This window comes from Osmerus mordax, chromosome 17 (genome assembly GCF_038355195.1).
Source record: "Osmerus mordax isolate fOsmMor3 chromosome 17, fOsmMor3.pri, whole genome shotgun sequence".
NCBI lineage: Eukaryota > Metazoa > Chordata > Actinopteri > Osmeriformes > Osmeridae > Osmerus > Osmerus mordax.
Window position 1 is genome coordinate 4,919,429 of NC_090066.1, and position 19,601 is coordinate 4,939,029.

At 48.7% G+C, this 19,601-nt stretch overlaps 1 protein-coding gene across 1 annotated transcript; it reads right to left on the minus strand.

Moving 5' to 3' along the window:
- Window positions 1-1,620: 1,620 nt before the first annotated feature.
- On the minus strand, window positions 1,621-15,849 carry srgap1b (SLIT-ROBO Rho GTPase activating protein 1b). The gene is given in 22 exon segments (XM_067254572.1): window positions 1,621-1,837; window positions 1,919-2,043; window positions 2,128-2,470; window positions 2,595-2,735; window positions 2,989-3,169; window positions 3,534-3,613; window positions 3,873-4,097; window positions 4,726-4,831; window positions 6,295-6,429; window positions 6,512-6,589; window positions 6,671-6,775; window positions 7,350-7,434; window positions 7,557-7,754; window positions 8,338-8,439; window positions 8,570-8,791; window positions 8,926-9,054; window positions 9,180-9,371; window positions 9,701-9,763; window positions 10,779-10,881; window positions 10,977-11,036; window positions 11,142-11,337; window positions 15,767-15,849. Coding segments are annotated over 22 exon segments (3,153 nt in total). The 5' UTR covers window positions 15,834-15,849.
- Window positions 15,850-19,601: the final 3,752 nt, after the last annotated feature.

Sequence of the window (19,601 nt, forward strand, 5' to 3'; positions counted from 1 at the left end):
TATGATGCTACATGCCAAGTACACAATCCTATACATCAAAGTGCAATGTCACAATGGATTAACTCTAATTCATAATTCAGTAGTCTACTAAACACTATGATTATTTCATTCTGAGTGCTGCTGCTCTTCGTTCAGTACATGCACGAGTGAATCACAACTCCCCAAAAAGACAAGGGTAAAAAAAAGGCACTTTCACATACACACACACACAAACAAACAGATGCACACACCCTTAGTCCGTCTTGGCAACACACTTCCTGTTTCTCTACACATTCGCATCAATCACCAACCTAGTTAAGAGGCCACATTCAGTGTGCTGTTCAAGTGTTTTGGGGTATTAAACACAGCGCCCCACCCTGTTAGCTTACTGTGAATTTAAGGTTATCAAGTGACTTCAGAGTAATAACCAGGTAAACCGTATTCTCCCACATACACACACCCTTGCCAATGTGACATGCTTTTTTTTCAAACACACAGTTGGGCAATCACGCAAACCGTCCCTAACCTGCACATGCTTGGGTTTTCAAGGCGAGCATGAATAATCCAACGTGTGCAATGCCTCTGCACTTTCAAGAGAACAAAACGAAGGCAGTCAGGCAGGGACAGACAGACAGACCAACGTACACAGTCTTTCTCTTTCTATCACCCACGCACACACACAGACACACTATTGGGAAAGAATAAGTAATTGTGCACACACACCCATTCCAGAAAAGTTACAGTCCAGGCTTGTATCCACTCTATCACTAAACCACCACCCTGTTTCAACTCCGGTCTGGGTATAGGTCCACAGAACACATGAAGGCTGTTAATCTAGTGAGAGTCATCGCCACTTTAGTGACACCAGAGCCCACTGAACATTCATTAGATTGCTGAACAGTCGTTTAATACTGGAACATTCATTAAATAGCTGAACATTGGTTAAATATGTGAGTTTTGTCAACATTTACCTCAAGAGGCTTTGTTTGAGGCAAAGTGAGTTTAGCAGCTGAACCAAGTGATAAAGGACTAAAATAATCACACAGACATCATTCCATCATCCTTACTCTTCCCCACTGTGTGAACCATCCTCACCCCTAACAGGCCTTCACTCTGCAATGACCAATTAAATCACTCACCGTAAACGCAGCAGCCAATCGAAACACACTAAGAATACAGCAGCCTTTCGTGATAGGCCCGCGCTAGCTGAGGAGCCTATCTTTATGACAATACAGTCAACGTTCACGTCACGGAAACTACAGTTCACTGAGGGCAAACTACACTTCCCAAGTATCTGACTACATCTTATACACAGGACAGGATTTCTGCCTCAGTTTATTCCTCTACCCCTCCCATTTAGCAGTCCTCTAGCTAACCTTTGATAAATGCTTCGATACATGGAGAAAGTAAACTCCTACACACCAAAGAGTACACACCAACCTGACGACACACATAAATATCATGGCATATCATATCGTATTTCATATCATATATTATATTTTATTATTACTACATAAAACCCTTTTTCACCTTCCTGTCCTACTGTTTCTACCCTCATGATTATTAACAGTAAGCAGTACCCTGTTCTCTACTTCTGTCCCAGTTTTGGCCTGGGTCGGCCTGATTCTGCCCTGTTTTCGTTCACATGGTGCAGGACTTGTCCAGCGGTGGGGGCAGAGGGGGGGTGCTGCTCTTGGGTGGGACCAGGGGTTTGGGCCTCAGGGCAGGGGGGCGCAAGGGAGCCCCCATGCGTGCCGCTGCCACAGGCTTGAAGGAGCCCAGAGTGTCAGGGGAGGGGTTTGAGGGCCTGGGGGGTCCAGGGGGAGGCCCAGGGAGGGGACTGAGGGGGCTTAAAGGGCTGAGGGGGCTGGGGGTGCCCGGGGTCCCAGGGGTCCCTGGTGTGCCCGGTGTGCTCGGGGTGCTGTGGGGGCTGGGAGACTCTGAGGAGCAGGCTGTGATGGGGCCATTCTTCACCTGCTCCAGCGTGTCCAGGACCACGTCAGGGGCCGGTCGGCAGCCCTGCCTCTCCAACTGGCGCAGTTCCCCCAGAGTCTCCTCTATGTCCTACGAGGAGACATTCATATTCAATACAAATATGACACTAATTAAAGTCTACTAATGTTGGAGAAACGGTGTGTGTGTGTGTACCTGCGCCAGTGTGTCTGGGTCCAGTGTTCTGGAGCGGTGGGACTCAGTGAAGCTGTGCTGCCCACTGCTGGAGCGGCGGATGGGCGTGTCTTCAGGCCGGCGAAGTGAATCATGTCGGCTCACACTCACCGTAACCGCGGCAGCAGAACGACGCCGGCGCTCTGGGCTATCCAGGGGCGGAGTCATGCCCTGGCCTCGCCCCAGTAACAGCTCACGTGGGCTGAAGTGGCCAGTCACAGGCGGGGAGCTCCTCTCTAGCACCCCTCCGTTGCCATGACAGTGGCTGTCGCTGGAGCGTCCCAAGGGACGACGGAAAAGACCCTCAGTCCTCTTCCTGCGGTGGCTATTATCAAAAAACACACTTAGTTTGATTAGCTTAGTGCTGGCCCACAGAGTACAACACATTAGCTAAGCTTGTTAGCTAGACACATGTGGGCTATGTTTAGCATGGTAGCTTGTTGACTGACCTGTTGTAGGCCTCCGGTGGTCTGATGTCAGTGGGGGAGCTCAGGTCGGACCTGGTTCTCTTGTCGTCAGAACCTGAGGTGTTGCCGTTCCCGCTGTCACTGTCGGTTTTCTGACTGAGCGTGTCCGACATCGCGTCAGTCCTACGGCACCAAACAGAGCGTCTAACCAACCAATCAGACCAGTTGTTAATTACCTGTTCATTAGCAAGTGATTAGGTACTCCCCATCCGTCTATAAACCCATTCATCCACCAGATAATCCATAATTCTAAAGAAGCGCTCAATCGATCCATAAGGGCTAGCGCAAGCTGTCGGGTTGCTCTCATTAGCAACATCTCATGTGAGGAACGTGTGTGGGTAGTGTGTAGGCAGAGGGTGTGTTGTGGTGAACTTGCCTGTCTTTAAGCACTATGTACTGGTGAGGCACCAGCCCATGAGTCCCATTGTGTCGCCCCTCCCACCAGTCTTGTGACGCTCTCTGGTAGAGCTGCAGAGTCGCGCCCTTCTTAAAGGAGAGCTCTCGTCCAGAACGGCCAACGTAGTCAAACCTGGCAACTGCCTCCACAGCCTCCCCCTCTGAGAAAGACAGAGAGAGAGTGAGAGGGGGGAAGGGAGAGAGAGAGTGATAAGAGACAGACAGAATGATAGAGGTGAACTTGTCAATCATCTGTCTCAGAGACACTATCCCCCCAGAGCTCAACCAATAGGGATGAAGGAGACTTGGGGGGAAATCTTCCCCTTTTTAATCCCTGCTTCCTCTCTGCCTCCACAGAGGAAAAATCACACACAGCTCACAGCGAGACCCAGAGAAGGTGGTGGTGGTGGGGGGGGGGGGCTGGTCTCTAAGGCTGCTGTTGCCATGGTGACGGCTCTCAATTGGTTGGATGGGAGAGAGAGAAGCCCACTGGATGATTGCGTGGGGGTCGGAGGTCAGGCGTACCCTCCTCACTGGTCTGTGTCTCTGTGCCGCCATCCGGTTCTGCGTCCTCCAAGGCTCCTGGCTCGCTGAACGGGCTCTCGCTGAGCAGGAGGGAGGGGGGTCGAGAGAGGCAGAAAAAGAGAGAGGGAGAGAATCGGAAAGTAAGTACCAAATTGCAGCAGTCAGCAGTAAAGCTAGTGCTGGTCTTGCTTGATATTTCACGCAGACGAAAAAGCAAGCTCCGTGAACAGATGGTTAGACAGCTGGCAAGTCAGTCTAAATGTATGGAACCAACAATGGTATATCAATTACTGGCCATCCTGTTAGCAGATGCAGCTTCCTAGATCATGTCAGTCTTACCAGTACTGATCTCCAGTCATGCACTTCTCATAAACTGGCCCCGGCAGCTCCTTGGTGTCCGGGAAGATGTTGTCATTGTGAAGGATGACCGTTTTGACGACCTCATTGACATGTGCCTGGCAGGCCACCTGGTCCAGTGTGTCAGGAGTGGGCAGCAGGGTGGGGCCAAACACTATGGCCAGGTTCCCTGCATCCATCATGTTCTCATCACTGTACTGGGACAGACTGCACAAGAGGCAGAGGTTAACATCGTTAAACTTCCCTTACGACATCACACAAATGCTACATTACACTCAAGTTTAGCTCGAGGATTCGAACACTGGCAAAATACCGTACATCAATTGATCTTGTAGCACCAACCAATTGATGTTGCCAGACAAGAATCAGTTTCAGAACATAACACATGCGCATCACACATTTTTTTATTTTTTTATTCCCTTCTCTCATCCTGTTCACAACTCTGGCTTCACACTCCCGGTGTCTCAGCCTGTGAAGAGGCTTTATAGAGGAGACATGGCATTTGTCCATGCTGTGGATTTACTGTTCACTGTGCTCTCTATGCACATGAAACCTGCTTCTGTGGAGTGTATATATATATATATATATATATATATATGAATATATACATGAATATTGGGGGGGACACCCCCCAATATTCAAATCTGGTCAAAATATCCCCCCCAATATATTGACATAAAAATATAAATGTGCTACGCTACGACAGGCAACCACGCACGCTGTCCCAAATTATAATTAAAAATGTAATTTGTCCTCCCCAATGTTGACTCCATGGCTACGGCCTTGTTCTACAGCACATCACAGCTGGAGGTCAGCGTTTGGTTCAGTCACTCACTGGTTCAGAAAGGCAAACAGGTACCGCATCACCACCAGAGTAGCCCGTGGGGCTGCCAGTAGAATCTTCCGGATACATTGGGCTCTCTCGTACAGACTCTCTATACCTGTGGACACAGACACACACGCGCAAACACACACACACACAGCAGCTGTCAGTAGTCCCAGGATGCTGTGAGGCATTTGCGATCCTGACACATCCTGAAATACAACCTTCCCATGGCGGAAAGAGGAACGCAGCTCTGCCCCCTCGGTGGAACAGAGAGAATCAGTGTGTGTTTCAGAGAGACAATAAGAGACTAAAGCACCCGTAGACAAAGAGAGGAAGAGAGCTGGAGTGTGTAGGAGGATGGGCGAGACAGAAGAAGAAGAAAAAGGGAATGCTCAGAGATTGAGCATGTATTACACATAATGCTTGAGGTATTGTTCAATTTATAAAGCCTCTGCTGAAGGGTGTCAGTGAGACGGCAGTGCTCATTCATACAGAAGGGAAGTAACAGTGCAGTTATGCAAGGCAACTGATGTACACTCGGATAACTGTTTTTGAATTCAGTCAAGTGCCATGCTGACTACTGATAAGGTCAGATTCAGCAACATGTCTGCCCCTCACTGCTGTCAAAATGTCAGCCAGTGTCATGGTAAGTCAGAAGATCTTCACAGTAAAAAAAAAATCTGAAGTACATGCTAATTGACCCCCTGAGCCTGTAAACACACACAGCCCCCATGAGAGTGCTGAACACACAAACACACTTCCAAGCCACCCACCTGCAGTTAGTTGCAGCCTCCCACCTCTGCCCCCCCATCCACCCTCCCCCATTAGTCCCAGTCCCCCCATCTCCCTTATTAGTCCCAGTCCCCCCTGTCTCCCCATCTCCCCCATTAGTCCCAGTCCCCCGTCTCCCCATCTCCCTTATTAGTCCCAGTCCCCCCTGTCTCCCCATCTCCCCCATTAGTTCCAGTCCTCCCTGTCTCCCCATCTCCCCCATTAGTTCCAGTCCCCCTGTTTCCCCATCTCCCCCATTAGTTCCAGTCCCCCCTGTCTCCCCATCTCCCCCATTAGTCCCAGTCCCCCCTGTCTCCCCATCTCCCTTATTAGTCCCAGTCCCCCCTGTCTCCCCATCTCCCCCATTAGTTCCAGTCCTCCCTGTCTCCCCATCTCCCTTATTAGTTCCAGTCCTCCCTGTCTCCCCATCTCCCCCATTAGTTCCAGTCCCCCTGTCTCCCCATCTCCCTTATTAGTTCCAGTCCTCCCTGTCTCCCCATCTCCCCCATTAGTTCCAGTCCCCCCTGTCTCCCCATCTCCCCCATTAGTCCCAGTCCCCCCTGTCTCCCCATCTCCCCCATTAGTCCCAGTCCCCCCTGTCTCCCCATCTCCCCCATTAGTTCCAGTCCTCCCTGTCTCCCCATCTCCCCCATTAGTTCCAGTCTCCCCTGTCTCCCCATCTCCCCCATTAGTTCCAGTCTCCCCTGTCTCCCCATCTCCCTTATTAGTTCTAGTTCCCCCCCTCTCCCCCCTTCCAAGTTAGTCTTAGTCCCCTTCCCACCACATCTAGAATAAAATGTAACTTACGGACACAGGAAATGAGATCATTGAACCTGTCCTTAGGAAAGAGGGGGTTTTCCAGCCCCCGGAAGTAGAGCTTGAGAACGCCCGCCACAGAGTTGATGTCATGGTTACTCTCCTCATCTATCAGAGGGTCATTACCTAGGCAACAGACAGGAAGTCAGTCTACCTTGATCCTGACCAGACAATACTACTCAGATGTGACCTCACAGTGACCTCTCACCTCTCTCAAAGGAGTTCTTGATGTCGTTGACCTCCACCTGTGATCCAGACACCCGGAATATACCCTGGTGTTGAAGACCTGGAGGAAAAGAGGCAATGTGTGAGTGTTGGTTTCTGCCTGTGTGTGCGCGCATGTGTCAAGGGGAAAAACATATTTTACCATGGAGGTTTATGTAGCGGATGCAGCTCTCCACCAGTAGAGGAATGGCTTTAGTAGAGTCCTACACACAGGAGGAGATTCATACACAGTCAGTTTTATACTAAACTCACAAACAGAAAGACAGACCTACACACACATGCGTGCGTACACACACACACACACAAAACAAAAGCTTATGTAAACTTCACCTGATGTTTGCTATGGGAGTTTTTTCGCCCACGGCTGTAACAGGGAGAGAACAAGTGATTATGTGGGTATAAACAGTTTAATCAAAAAGGAGGAGGGAAAGACACCCTACATTTTTAGTCAGTAAAATTAGTCAGATGGCTGAGTGGTGAGGAAATCGGGCTAGTAATCAGAAGGTTGCTAATTCGATTCCCGGCTATGCCAACCAAATGACGTTGTGTCCTTGGGCACCTTACTTGCCTCGGGGGAATGTCCCTGTACTTACTGTAAGTTGCTCTGGATAAGAGCGTCTGCTAAATGACTAAAATGTAAATGTAAAATAATGTCTTAAGCATATTAAGTGTAAGAAAGCATTCATGTCCTACCTGGTGGTGAGCATGTCAGTTATATAGCCTGAAAAACAGACAAAGATGATAATTTAACCTTAAAGAACAACGAAGAGGGAAAGAGTTGCGAAGATAGAGGGATGGAGAGAAAGAGAGATCTATTTTACCCTCTGCCATGGCTTTCTTCAGCAGGTCATGTTTGGCTTGTAATTTGGAGATGAGATTACTGCCTTCCAGATACTCACGAAACTTCTGAAGAGGGCAGACAGAATAACCTTTTATCAACCATACACCATCAACTCTTATGTGAATCACTGCAACGTCATGTGATGTGTCTGTGTGCGTGTGTGTGTATATATATATATATATCTTACTGTGAAGTAGAAGAGCTCGGTTTCTTGCTGGTTGGCACGCCTCTTGGCGAGGCTGGGCTTGTTCAGGTATCCGTCCGACACGCTGGACTTGACGGACTCAGAGGACGGGCTGTGGGTGAAGCTCTGGGACACATCGGAGTCGTCCAGCACCGTCATGTCCTGAAGGGTGGTCAGTGTGGCACCCCAAGTCTTCTTCACCTGGAAGGTGGGGAGCAGACCTGGCCTCAGTCACATTGGAAGAGTGATGAGTGTCTTTATGTAGGTATACATGACAATGTATAAATGATGCAAATCACATGTTGGAGATTTTTGTGAACATACTTCTGGTCAAATTTGAGTCTGTGTGTGTGTGTGTTTGAATCTGTGTGTGTGTGTGTGTGGGTTTGCTGCAGAGACATGCAGAGGCAGCTCATTAATCCGGTCTCTATGAGCATTCCTGTGCCCTTCAGGGCGAGAGAACAGCTGCCCTCCCACACCACCAGCCTGGCATTACACCAAAACCCTCAAAAATCACTCGGAGACATTCTGAAAATGTAATTGAAACATCTCCAAGACTGGAATCGTGCCTAGCAAAATAGCACACACCACGATTTGATCTGGTGGGAAGTTTTATTTTTAGGAGTCTACATCTGTCTCCTCAAGGCCTCTACCCCTTTTCGCTCTCCCTCTACCCCCAGCAATTACCACACTAACACATTTACATTTACATTTTAGTCAATCAACACACCTTGTGAAGCCCTGCGTGACTGTGTGTGTGTGTGTGTGTGTGCGGGCGTCTCACCTCCTCATTCTCTATCTTGAGCGTGGCGAGGCGTGTCTGGAGCTGCTGCAGGCGCAGTGTGAGCTCCGCCTGCACCTGCGGCTGAGCGGCGATCTGAGCCACCTGGTCGGAGCACAGACAGGTTCGAGAGAGATCGCGAGCGAGAAAAAGAACGGTTTTCGTAGGCGTGTGAGATGGTGAGCGAGAAAGACCCCTGTTTCGTGTGGATCTGCGCCCGTGTGACAGTTCTCACCGTGTCCCCCATGTGGGCCTGGAAGCTCCAGCGAGGTGGGGGGCAGAAGGCGGTGGGGTAGAGGCCCAGCAGGCGCTGTCTGTCACGGGCAGGATCCAGGCCTTCCACTGCCCCCTCCAGCACCTCCAGCCCTGCCCGCCTGGATGCCTCCACACTCAGCTCTGCTGACAGGTAGGTCCTCAGCGCGCGGCTCAGACTGGAGTGGTACCCCAGGTCACAGCACTGAAACAACATGGATAAATAGTTCATGGGGGGGGGGGGGGGGGGGGGATAATGGTTATAATTCTATATTTAGAATAATCCGAACGAGAGAAACATTTCTGTGTGTGTTTGAAATTGTGTGTTTATGAGCTCACATCTATTATGTCGGGCAGGTCATGGATGTAGTATTTGAACACAGAGGAGTTGGTGGCCTCCAGAGTTAAAAGGTACTCATTCCTCGCTTTCAGAGTCTTCAGCTTGTTCTCTGAGTACTTTGCCTTCCTCTGGGGAGAGGAAGATGGAGAGATAGAGGGAAGGAGGAGAAAGGGGAATGAGTTGCTGGGTCAGGGCAGCTGTACGTACAAAATGCACTCTGTTTCTGAAACATGTCCCTCTGGGGTATCCATACCTTCTCCCTCATCTTCTCCATCTTGCGGGCGGCGTTGCGTCTCTGGTGGCGCTCCTCTATTCGCAGGCCAAACACAGGCTCCACCCCTCCGCTCGACCCCGTCTTGACACGCCCCTCCTGGCGCTCCGCTTCTCGGAGTTTCGTCTCGGCGTTCAGCGTCTCCGCGTTATACATGTGGTACGTCTTCATCACCTAGCAACCACAACCCTTACAGGTTCACCTGAACAAACTCGACAAACATTCGACCTGCCCTGCTTGCTGGACGTCTAGCTGTCAACTCCAACTGTTTTAGGGTCTTTATTTATTCACAACAAGGGCTTTTAAGCCAAGGAACCGTGGCAGAACTAAACTCAACAATCATGTTCTTGTTAGTCAGCACATTTCCCCATCTAAACAGAAGTGACAAGTAATCTTTTGTTGGAGTGATGAAAAATTGTGTGAAGGAGCTTACAAACTCCCCTGAGTTCCAGAACTTATACCAGAAACGGATAAAAAAGCTTTGAGGTGATGATGTCACTCACGGTGTAGAGCTCGTTGAGGAGCTTCATGAGATCTTCCTGCAGCTGGAAGGTGATCTCTTTACTCTGGAAGAGGTGGCAGGAAAAGATAGAGAAGAGGTGGAGGAAAGGAAAGGAACAGAGGATGCGCCCGGAGAAGAGAAGGAGGAAGAGAGAGAGGGCGGAGAGGAAGGAATAAATAAGCAAAGTGGAGAAGAGAGGTGAGGGGAGGTGAATACCCCTAACAGTTATGTGGACAGCCGAGGAGAATATTCACACAGGCAGTAACTAATGGCACCGTCAACCCATCGATGAACTGAGCTGAAAAGGTGGCCAGGTAAATAAATGGAGCCATCCTTGAACAAACAGAAGGATTCATAAATTACCCAGCGTGCGGCTCTGCAGTGTGCATACAGACACTGCCTGGCTGGGCTCTTCATGTATTAAACAGAGCCGGCTCAGTTTGGGAAGGAGTTATGTGACTATGTGGCATGCATTAATATTGCATTGTGCTAAATGACTGTGGAATCCCAGAATGGATGATTCCTGCTCCCTCACGGCACCCTCGTGAGATAGACCAGCTGAGCCTGTCACCATGACCACCATCCTGTCAGCGTTGTCATGGTCACCAGGCTGTCTCCAACTGGGCTTGCTCACACAAGGTGGTCGTCCAACTGTCCTTGTTTGCACGTACCAATCAGGGGTTTATAAGCAGTTATAAGATAGATACACGGGCTGACAGAGCTTCCAAGTCTCTCTGTATTTTAAATATCATGAATAATACAAGACCCGGATAGAGATTAATAATGAACGCACTATACTAAACTTGGAGGTGTGTGCACGTGTGTGTGTTTGTATGTTTCATTTGTTAAACTCTGTACCAGGTCTCTTGAAGTACACAAGGGAATAAAATGCCGAAGCTTTTCATTAGAATCAATAGCATTTTTTCTATTAGCTCTCCTCCCAAATTCAGTTAACTTCAACAGTATCGAGCGTTCTGCTTCAGACTCAGACTTCACCAGACCAGGTGAACTCTGACCCCTGTGGGGCAGTCGTCACCTGTGACCCGTGATAGATGGAAGGCTGTGATTGGCTCGCTCACCCTCTTGAGCAGGCGGGCGGAGTCATCACTGATGTGTGTTAGGCGAGTGATGACGTTGTTCAGGTAGAGATCACTGAGAGTAGCATGGTCCTTACTCTCTCTCCTCACCTGAACAGAGAGAGAGAGAGATACACGTCCTGATTAAGGACAATCATGTTTCAGGCTAGTCCAGGGTACAAATACATAAATACATAGTACTTTACCTGGTTCAATAGCAGGTACCAACAGTTGACTGGAGATAGCAGGTTCTGGTCTTTTCTACGAGAGAGCAGAGGATTGGTCAATATCACCTTACCATCATGCCAGCAATCCAAAACTATGTACCGCATATTTCTCACACTCAAAGATCTAGCGGTCCCTTACTTGTACTGTTGGTGGTCCTTGGTACTGCGTGTCTTGGCCATGAACCTCTCGGCCAGTTTCTCCAGGTTTCTAGAATACTCCGTCTCAATCTCGGCCTTCTTCCTGAAGAAATCCTGAAGATCTTGAAGCAGCTGGACCCTCATCTCTGTCTGCTGCTCCAGACACCTCTGCTGCTCCACCAACTGGGCCCGCACATCTACACACACACACACACGCGTGCGCACGCACGCACGGGGGCAGACATGCAAACACACATACACCCACACACAGATGTCATTAACAATCCAGACTGCATAACAGACAATATGCACTTGTTATGGAAAGACACCCACATAAAGAGTGCATTAATTCGGTGTATATACTCAGTGTTTATACATACTCTTACAGTACATACTTTTAATTGCATAAACACATCCTGTAGTCACACCACACAGCAGACATCTTTACACAGATACAGATGGGAGCTTCATCCACAGAACGTGGCTAAGAGCAGCACTAGACATGGCAGCCATTTTGCCTCGGGAAGCTCACCACACATCGACCATCACATGTGCAAATAATAGGCGCAAACACACACACACACGATTTATGCTGAGGCTACAGGCCACCATAGTGTTCTATGTGGGATCACAATGAAGCATATCTCTGCAAGTGTATGTGTTCACAAGTGTGTGTGTGCATATCCATCTGTTTGTGTGTGTGTGTGCTTGTGCGTGTGCGCTTGGCAGATCTGAGCTCTGTCTTCACCTTCCTCATCACATGGTTCACACACACAGTGTGTGGTTGCCAAGACAACAGGTAGTGGAGTGGAGAAGGTCCCCTGGGGATTGGTTGGTGTGTAGTCGAACGCTCGTGTGTGTGTGTTTGAGAGGGAGAAAAAGAGAGAGAGGGAATCACAGCATGGAAGACAGGAAAAGATAAGGAGAAAACAGAGAGAGAGAACAGGGAGAGGGTGAGGTACAGGCAGCCAGACAGACAGACAGAGAGAGAGAAGAGAGGGATGGATGGAGAGGTGGGGGTTATCATTGTGGATTCACTACCAGTTCTCTGCGTTGCCTCCTGCTGCAAAGTGTCAGATAGCCTCGACGCTCTAAAACAGCACAACCAGTGGAGCGTGCCCTGCCCTGCCATGCTGACTGGCTGTATGTGTGCGTGTGTTTTTCTGATAGGGTGTGTGTGTGCATTTTTTTGTCTGTGTGTGTGTGTCCATGAGAGCAGTGTCTTCTTTAATGCTATTGTGGCCAAAGGATGTTGGCCAAGGTGACTCCTTAGAGACAGACTCTCCACAATTGTAATTATGGTAGAGAGGGACCGAGAGAGAGATGGATTGACTGGGGAACAGACAGTGAGAAAAAAACGAAATTAGAAAGGACACACTAGCAAGAGAGAAAAACAACACATTTGCTAAAGGACACATTTGGATTTGAAACGGAGAACTCCAATTTAGGATGTTTGTACCATAGATTTTGTTGCTATTTCTTTCTTGGAAACAGTCTCTCCCCACAACAAGCTCCTGGATCAGCAGGAATCAGTCATCTGCCTGTGGAGGGATGACTAACCTTCATTTCACGGTGCCTCCACTATGGAAGGTCACAGAAGCACACTGGGGTGTAGAGGAACCTTTTCCAGGCTTCTGCTGATGCCAATATCCTGAGCTCACCTTGAATCCAATTATACCAACGGCATTTACGATGTTGACAGGCAGAGCAGATAAATAAATATGTTTTAAAAGTGTAATTGAAATGATCATAACCAGTAGTGGTTTTAAATCCGACTTGTTGTTGTTGTTGAAAGACAGAGGCTGTACCTCTCCTTTCTCCTCATGGGCTCTTGTCTCCATAGAGAGTGCATGTGTGGTTCCACTGTGTAACTAAGGAGTTGACTACCGTAAGTTAACACTCCACTAAGCTCCAGGACCTGGGTGGATTCTTCACACCAGTCTGACCCTGGACTTTCCCCAGGATAGACTTTTACATGAAGACATCACACAACTGGAGTAACACACAAAGCTAAATTGTATGTTTGTATTCATATTTCACTGCTCAACAGGAAGAGGAAGCCGATTTTGCCCTCTGAATGGGCCGTTTCCATGACAACCAGGGGCCAAGGACACAAGGGGCGGACATCCACTGGATGTTCAGGTAAAACAAACAAACACCTTTACTGATATTACATGTGTGGTGCAATCCACGTACTGCTTATTTACAACACCTCTAACTCACTTCAGGGACACACACTTAGTTCCCTGTCTCTCTACTCCCCCCCCCCCATTCCCGTACACCTCCATCCCCTCCCCCCCCTCCTCTCCCAGGTATGCAGATGGGAGGTCAGTAATCACACACATGCAGACGCACGCAGAAACAAGGCTGCAGCACAGTTCCCTCTCATGGAGCTCCACACCACTCCCTGCCTCCCCCCTCCCTCTCTTTCCTTCCCTCTCTCCATACCCCCACCTCTCCCTCCTTGTCTCTGTCCCCATCTCTCATCTCTCCCCACCCCTCCGCCCCACAACCCATCTCTCTTTCTCTCTCTGCTGATCTCCTTCCTCCTCTCCATCATTCCCCATAGCAAAGCCCCATTTTCTCCTTTAATGTAAATGTATAATCCAGGCTTAGATAATGCCAGGCCACATGTTCAGGCATAATAGATGTTGCATATAACAATCATGTCTTTGCTAAGACAGTATGTTGCTGACTAACACAGACCACAGTTCACGGCACCTGAGGCAAGATCAGCTCGAACCACCTACAGTCTACGAGCTCCACACACTCAACACCACGTCACAAGAGAAGCCCCACCCCCTATACATTCTCACAAGCCAATCAGAGGCCAGCCAGAGAGAGGCAGACTACAAACCCACATAGTTACAGCGCAGATCCATACATTTACCTCAGACAGCAGAGGAGAGGGCACAGCAGCAGTAGAGCTGTGCTTAGTGTGATCTAAGTGGTCATTATAATGCAGGGCATCCCCGAGTGTGTTTTGGCTAGAAGCCAGTGCAGAGTGAACGGTGACACACACACACACACACACACACTAAAGCTCTCCAGCACTCTCAATTACTTCTAATCACTCAAAGTCAGTGTGTCGATTCAAAGGACTAACGTGTGTATGTGTGTGTGTGCTTACATTTCATATGGACCAGGTCCAGGGAATAGCCTGTCACACTGCATGATGCAGTGACAGAAAGAGCACAGCTGGAGTGTGGGTACGGGCTGAGGGAAAGGGTCCGCTTGTAGGGATTCTAACGGCCATGATTTCGATTTCAACAGGGGAACACATGCATGCGCACACACACATTCCTCAATCCTAATGTGGTGTCAAAACACAAACCAGCCATCGTTCCACCCTCCCTTGACATGAGTAAAGCAGGCTATTTCCTATGCAAACAACGAAGATCACCTTCCCGTGAAAAAGAGCTTGCCATTTCCTCGTATGAGATAAGTGTACGTGTGGGTGGGCGTGTGTAAGTGAGAGTGAATATGTGGGCACGGAAGAGAGACCATCTGAACCTGAGAGGAACAGAGAGAATGTGAGAGAGACCATAAGAGGGTACAGTGAGACCGTCCCATACATAGTTCCCCATCATGCTATAGAGAGACCTCTCCCACTGCCAGGGATACAATACCAAACCAGCCATTTTGGTTGATCACTCTTTTTCACAGCTCTCACCACGCCTGACAGAAATTGGGTCCGTCTCCAGTGTCATACCTGACCAGTCAGAACTAAGCAGGTATTCCCCCATCTTCTGCTGCAGTCTCTCCCCCCCCCCACCCCCAAGGTGCTGTGTGGGGGCGTATGTGTGTGAAAGGGGAGTTACCATGGTTAAGGACTATGGTTACATCAGTGTGCATTGAATCTGTGACACCGGAGGAGTGGGCAGACATGATATCTATTCTGTCTGTCTGTCCTAACATCAATCCTGGAACACTCCTACTGATTAGAGATGAGCTGTCATGATGGACTCCTCTGCCAGACACACACACACATCCACCTACACACACACACACACACACACAGACAGACAGACAGACACATCAGGGAGCCTGCTGCAGTCACAGCCCCAGAGGAATACAAATAGAGATGGTATACACACACACACACATCCACCTACACACACACACACACACACAGACAGAGAGGCATGGTTTCCACACACAGAAACCACTACTCTGTATACATGCTGTAATTGGCAAACACCCTCGCTTCCACATGGCTGAGAGAGATCAAAGGCTCTGCAGAATGCAGAGCCCCCTCACCACCCCCACCCCCCTCCAAGCGCCGTGCAGAACTCAGGATGAACCCTGAAATACTGACGTCTCACGGCGAGGTGTCATCCTCCATACACATCCATTCGCAAACAAGCTTGGTGAGGGGCAGAATTCATGGAGTACAGGCAGCCAGGTGTGGTGCGTGTGAGTGCGTTTCGGTGTGTAAGCGTGCGCAAGGGTCCGTGTGAGGGGGTAGTGTGAGTGGAGGGTATAGGTGGGGATGGGTGTAGGTGTGTTTTAGGGGGATAGTGAGAACAGGTGCATGTGTGTATGTGCATGTAGGTGTGTGTGTCAGAGAGTGGGTGTGACCATGTCATGCCAATGGGATAGAGCTCTAGTAAATATGGATCATACCTTTCACCTGGCTCTCATATTCCGCGATTATCTCTTTGTCCTTCTTGCTTTTGCTCGGGTTCGACATGTTGGCGTAATAACGATGATCAATCAGATGAACAGGCGTAAACCTTTAGTCCTCTTCGTGTCTACGCTGCCTAGGGCGTCATTGCCAATAACCACAGGTTACATACTACTAAATGCATCCACTGCCGCAACAACAGAATTGTAGTCGATTCCCGCTCGGGGACAGTGGTCCACGCTCAATTAGCTCGTAGCAGCTGCTCCACGCCGTTAGAAACAGACAGGTCCATTGAAGGTCGCAATACACGGACTATCAATAGGTAGGTAGAACAGATCTCCCATTAGAGAGCTCAAAATGCGTGGGGAGCGGCTGCACGCAAAGACAGACAGACACCAACGCACACACACCGGTTTGCGGTAAAGACCGGGCACACACCCACTAGTTAATCCAGTGGACCACACACACACATCAAATACAGAGCAGAGCACGCGCTCCCTCGCTCGCCGGGTGCCTTCGGTGCTGGTTCGTCCTGGTGTATGTGCGCTAACCCCGTAGTAACCTTTACGCACTCACTATGTACTCCACTCTATTGAAATCAAATGCCGGGGGGAGAGGGTGGGACTAGAGGGCGGAATCACTGGAAAGATTGACAGCCAATATAACCACTTGTCTCGTTTTGTGGTTCGGTCATAGAAAGCATCGAAGTCGTGCTTAATTGGTTGTCTAGGCCTATTAGAGCCGTGTTAAACTGTTAATTATTGATTTTTTAAATTTGCATGATCACGTGCTGTATAAAACATTGACTGTGGAAGGACCTATTGACGGTTAGTAGAATGCCTCCAAGTAGACAACTCGGAAACTGTACAAAAATGTACATATTTGTTGAGTGTGGAGCTCTAGGCTATGATAGATGAAAATGACCCCCCTAACAGCAGGACTAAACAGGAATCCTGAGCTCCATTTCAATTCTTTAAAACGTATCCGTTCTTCCTCCCATATTGCTGATCTTAATCTGACATGAAGGGAAGGAAGGAGGGATTCATTTTGGCATTCACTTTGGCAGTGTCTGGGGCCTCACAATTCCACTAGGCTACATGCGTTTCAAATAAAACACATTAAGCTTTATTGGACAACAGCAGATGCTTACCTCATTCAAGACGGTTTACACTCTATGTAGGCCTAACCCATTTAGTTAACTATTAGTTATTTACAGTTACAGTTATTGTGCAGTTAAAATATTCTCCATCTTTGGCATCCCAATTGGAAATCAATGCTGGATGCAGGAGATATGCCACCTAGTGCCTCTATGGAGTACCTGCAGAGTAGAGGTATACAGAAATAGAAGTACTAGTTATCTCTGTCCTGTCTGTGATGAAAATAATTTGATTTAAATTGCAACATTAAAGAAGGCCTGACGGCCTCTGGACTGCACTGATGGTCTGAAGTAGCACAATTGAAGTGTTTACACCAGGTGTGATTTAAGGAAATCCCTCAAGTTTGCCCCACAGCTAACTGAGCATGCACAGCTACACTGCTGCCACCAGATGACAGCAACATCTATGTTTTGGCTCCACTATACAGTAGGAGGTGAATGTGGGACAGGTCTCTCTAGATCCATCTCTCACCTTTCCTTCTCTCTCTTCATGTCTCTGACTCTTTCAATCCCTCTCCCTGTCCCTCTCCACCTCCCTCTCCCTCTCCCTCTCTTTTTGCTACATACACTAAAAGGTTGTATTTTCTGTTTACTCCTCACGCCCTCCTGTAGACCCTGAGGCAGTCTGGTTAATGAAGTTTAAGGATAAGACAGGATTTCCTTGATGAGGTCACGCCCGTGCTGGAAGCTCAAAAACCAACCTACAGGGGGGTTTAGACACGCTAAAACACTGTGACTATCCTTTGTCTGTTCCACCACGCATGCAGACACAACACAGGACAGGAACACCTAAGCTTACACTCGTTATGAATATAGAGGGAGGAAGAGAAGGGTTGAGAGCATAGAGCAGCAGAAACAGAGCAGGGAACAGGTTTGAACTCTGCTCGCAGTAGGAAACTGTGTATGGTCACAGGCATGCCACAGTGGAAAAGCACACCGAGCTGGCAGACAGCCACAGGCCGTGGTGTCAGTCGTGGCTCTGCACTGGCCTCTGGGCTTTCTTGTCCCTAATCACCTAACATGATACTGTGGGCCTAGACCTGGTGGTGAGGTTCAGGGCCTCTTCTCATCGCCTCAGTGTCTCAGCGCCCACTATCTCTCAGCCGATAAGTAGGCAACGTTAGGGTTACCACGGTGATAATATTCCAACAAACCCGCAGGTAAAAGGGGTTGAACGGATGGAAAGGAGGAAATCACATGATCAGCAGATGGTCCTCATATTCATCCAATCAGAATGTTATTCCATTCCGCTTTTCCTTTTTCTGTAACTGTAATGCTTTTATAACGTCATCATTTCTCTGTCTTTCTGTCCCTCTAAGCTCTTCCCTCTCTTCCAATCTTTCTCCTTCTTCTTCCCAGACTAGAAAATACACTCCCCCGGTGGGACAACTACAAGTGCCTGAGGACCACACAGAGTTAACAGGCACTAAGTGTCCTCGGCGCATCACTTAACCCCAACACAGATCCAGTTGAATTCAATTAGCCTGGCATGAAAGAAGGGGGAGTAGGACTAGAGACTCACACACAAACAAACACACATGCACAAACACACAAACACCATCTTAACGAAACCTAATTTATCTGACAAAACTTTGTTTGCTGAATGTTCTGGATGGTCTGGCTGTGAGTGTGATGTGCTCATGGCAGCATGTGTGTCATGGTTCGGCGTATCTACAGATCTGTGAGTAGTATGTCTGAGCCATGATCCTGGACCAGCACAGAAGGGTACGTGGATCTGATTAGGTCTGGCCCTTTGATGGCTCTGTTTGCTGTATAGCTTCCTGTCCAGAGCTTATCTGGGCACATAGCAGAAAGGCCAGAGTCAGGCTACAGCAGGCCTGGAGTACAAGCAGATGGAGACCTATAACACATTAGACATGGGAAAAGTAAAGTTAGATGTTCACTGTTACTGACTCATTCTGTCTATATTTCTCTCTCTCTCTCTCTCTCTCTCTCTCTCTCTCTCTCTCTCTCTCTCTCTCTCTCTCTCTCTCTCTCTCTCTCTCTCTCTCTCTCTCTCTCTCTCTCTCTCTCTCTCTCTCTCTCTCTCTCTCTCTCTCTCTCTCTCTCTCTGTCTGTCTGTCTGTCTGTCTCTTTCTCTCTCTCTCTCTCTCTCTCTCTCTGTCGTTCTCTCTCAGTGTGTGTCAGGGTGCAGGCGTGAACAATGTGCAGCAGCGTGAAGTCTTAGACACATCCCGAATGTATCTGAACTCCTCCCTAATCCAGTCAGTTCCTTTCCTGTTTCCTGTGTGCAAGTGTGCCAAGGGTGCCCTTACTCTTCATGACCCCTGCAGTCTCTATCTTCTCCTAGTCAAGTTCTGACTCTTCAACCAAGTCCAGAGGCCCAATTTATTCTCTTTATTTTGTCTGGGTTCTTTCCTCCATTGCTTTTCAGGATCTCTAAACCTGACAGCACCTCTCTTTGAGTTCAGCCTACTGTCCTTTCATTTATTTTCCATTTCAAAGTTGTTCCCACCTGTTCATCATTCTCAGGCACATGCTGGTCATAGATTGCACTTCGTATTGTGCAGAAGCACATGGGTTTCTGTGTTAGAAAGCCATTGACACACACAGACACGCACACACACACACACACACATGGACACGCACATACACACACACAGGAGCCGATGCCTGAGACCCACAGAGGTGAGAAAATAAACCTGTCTGGGTTTGAC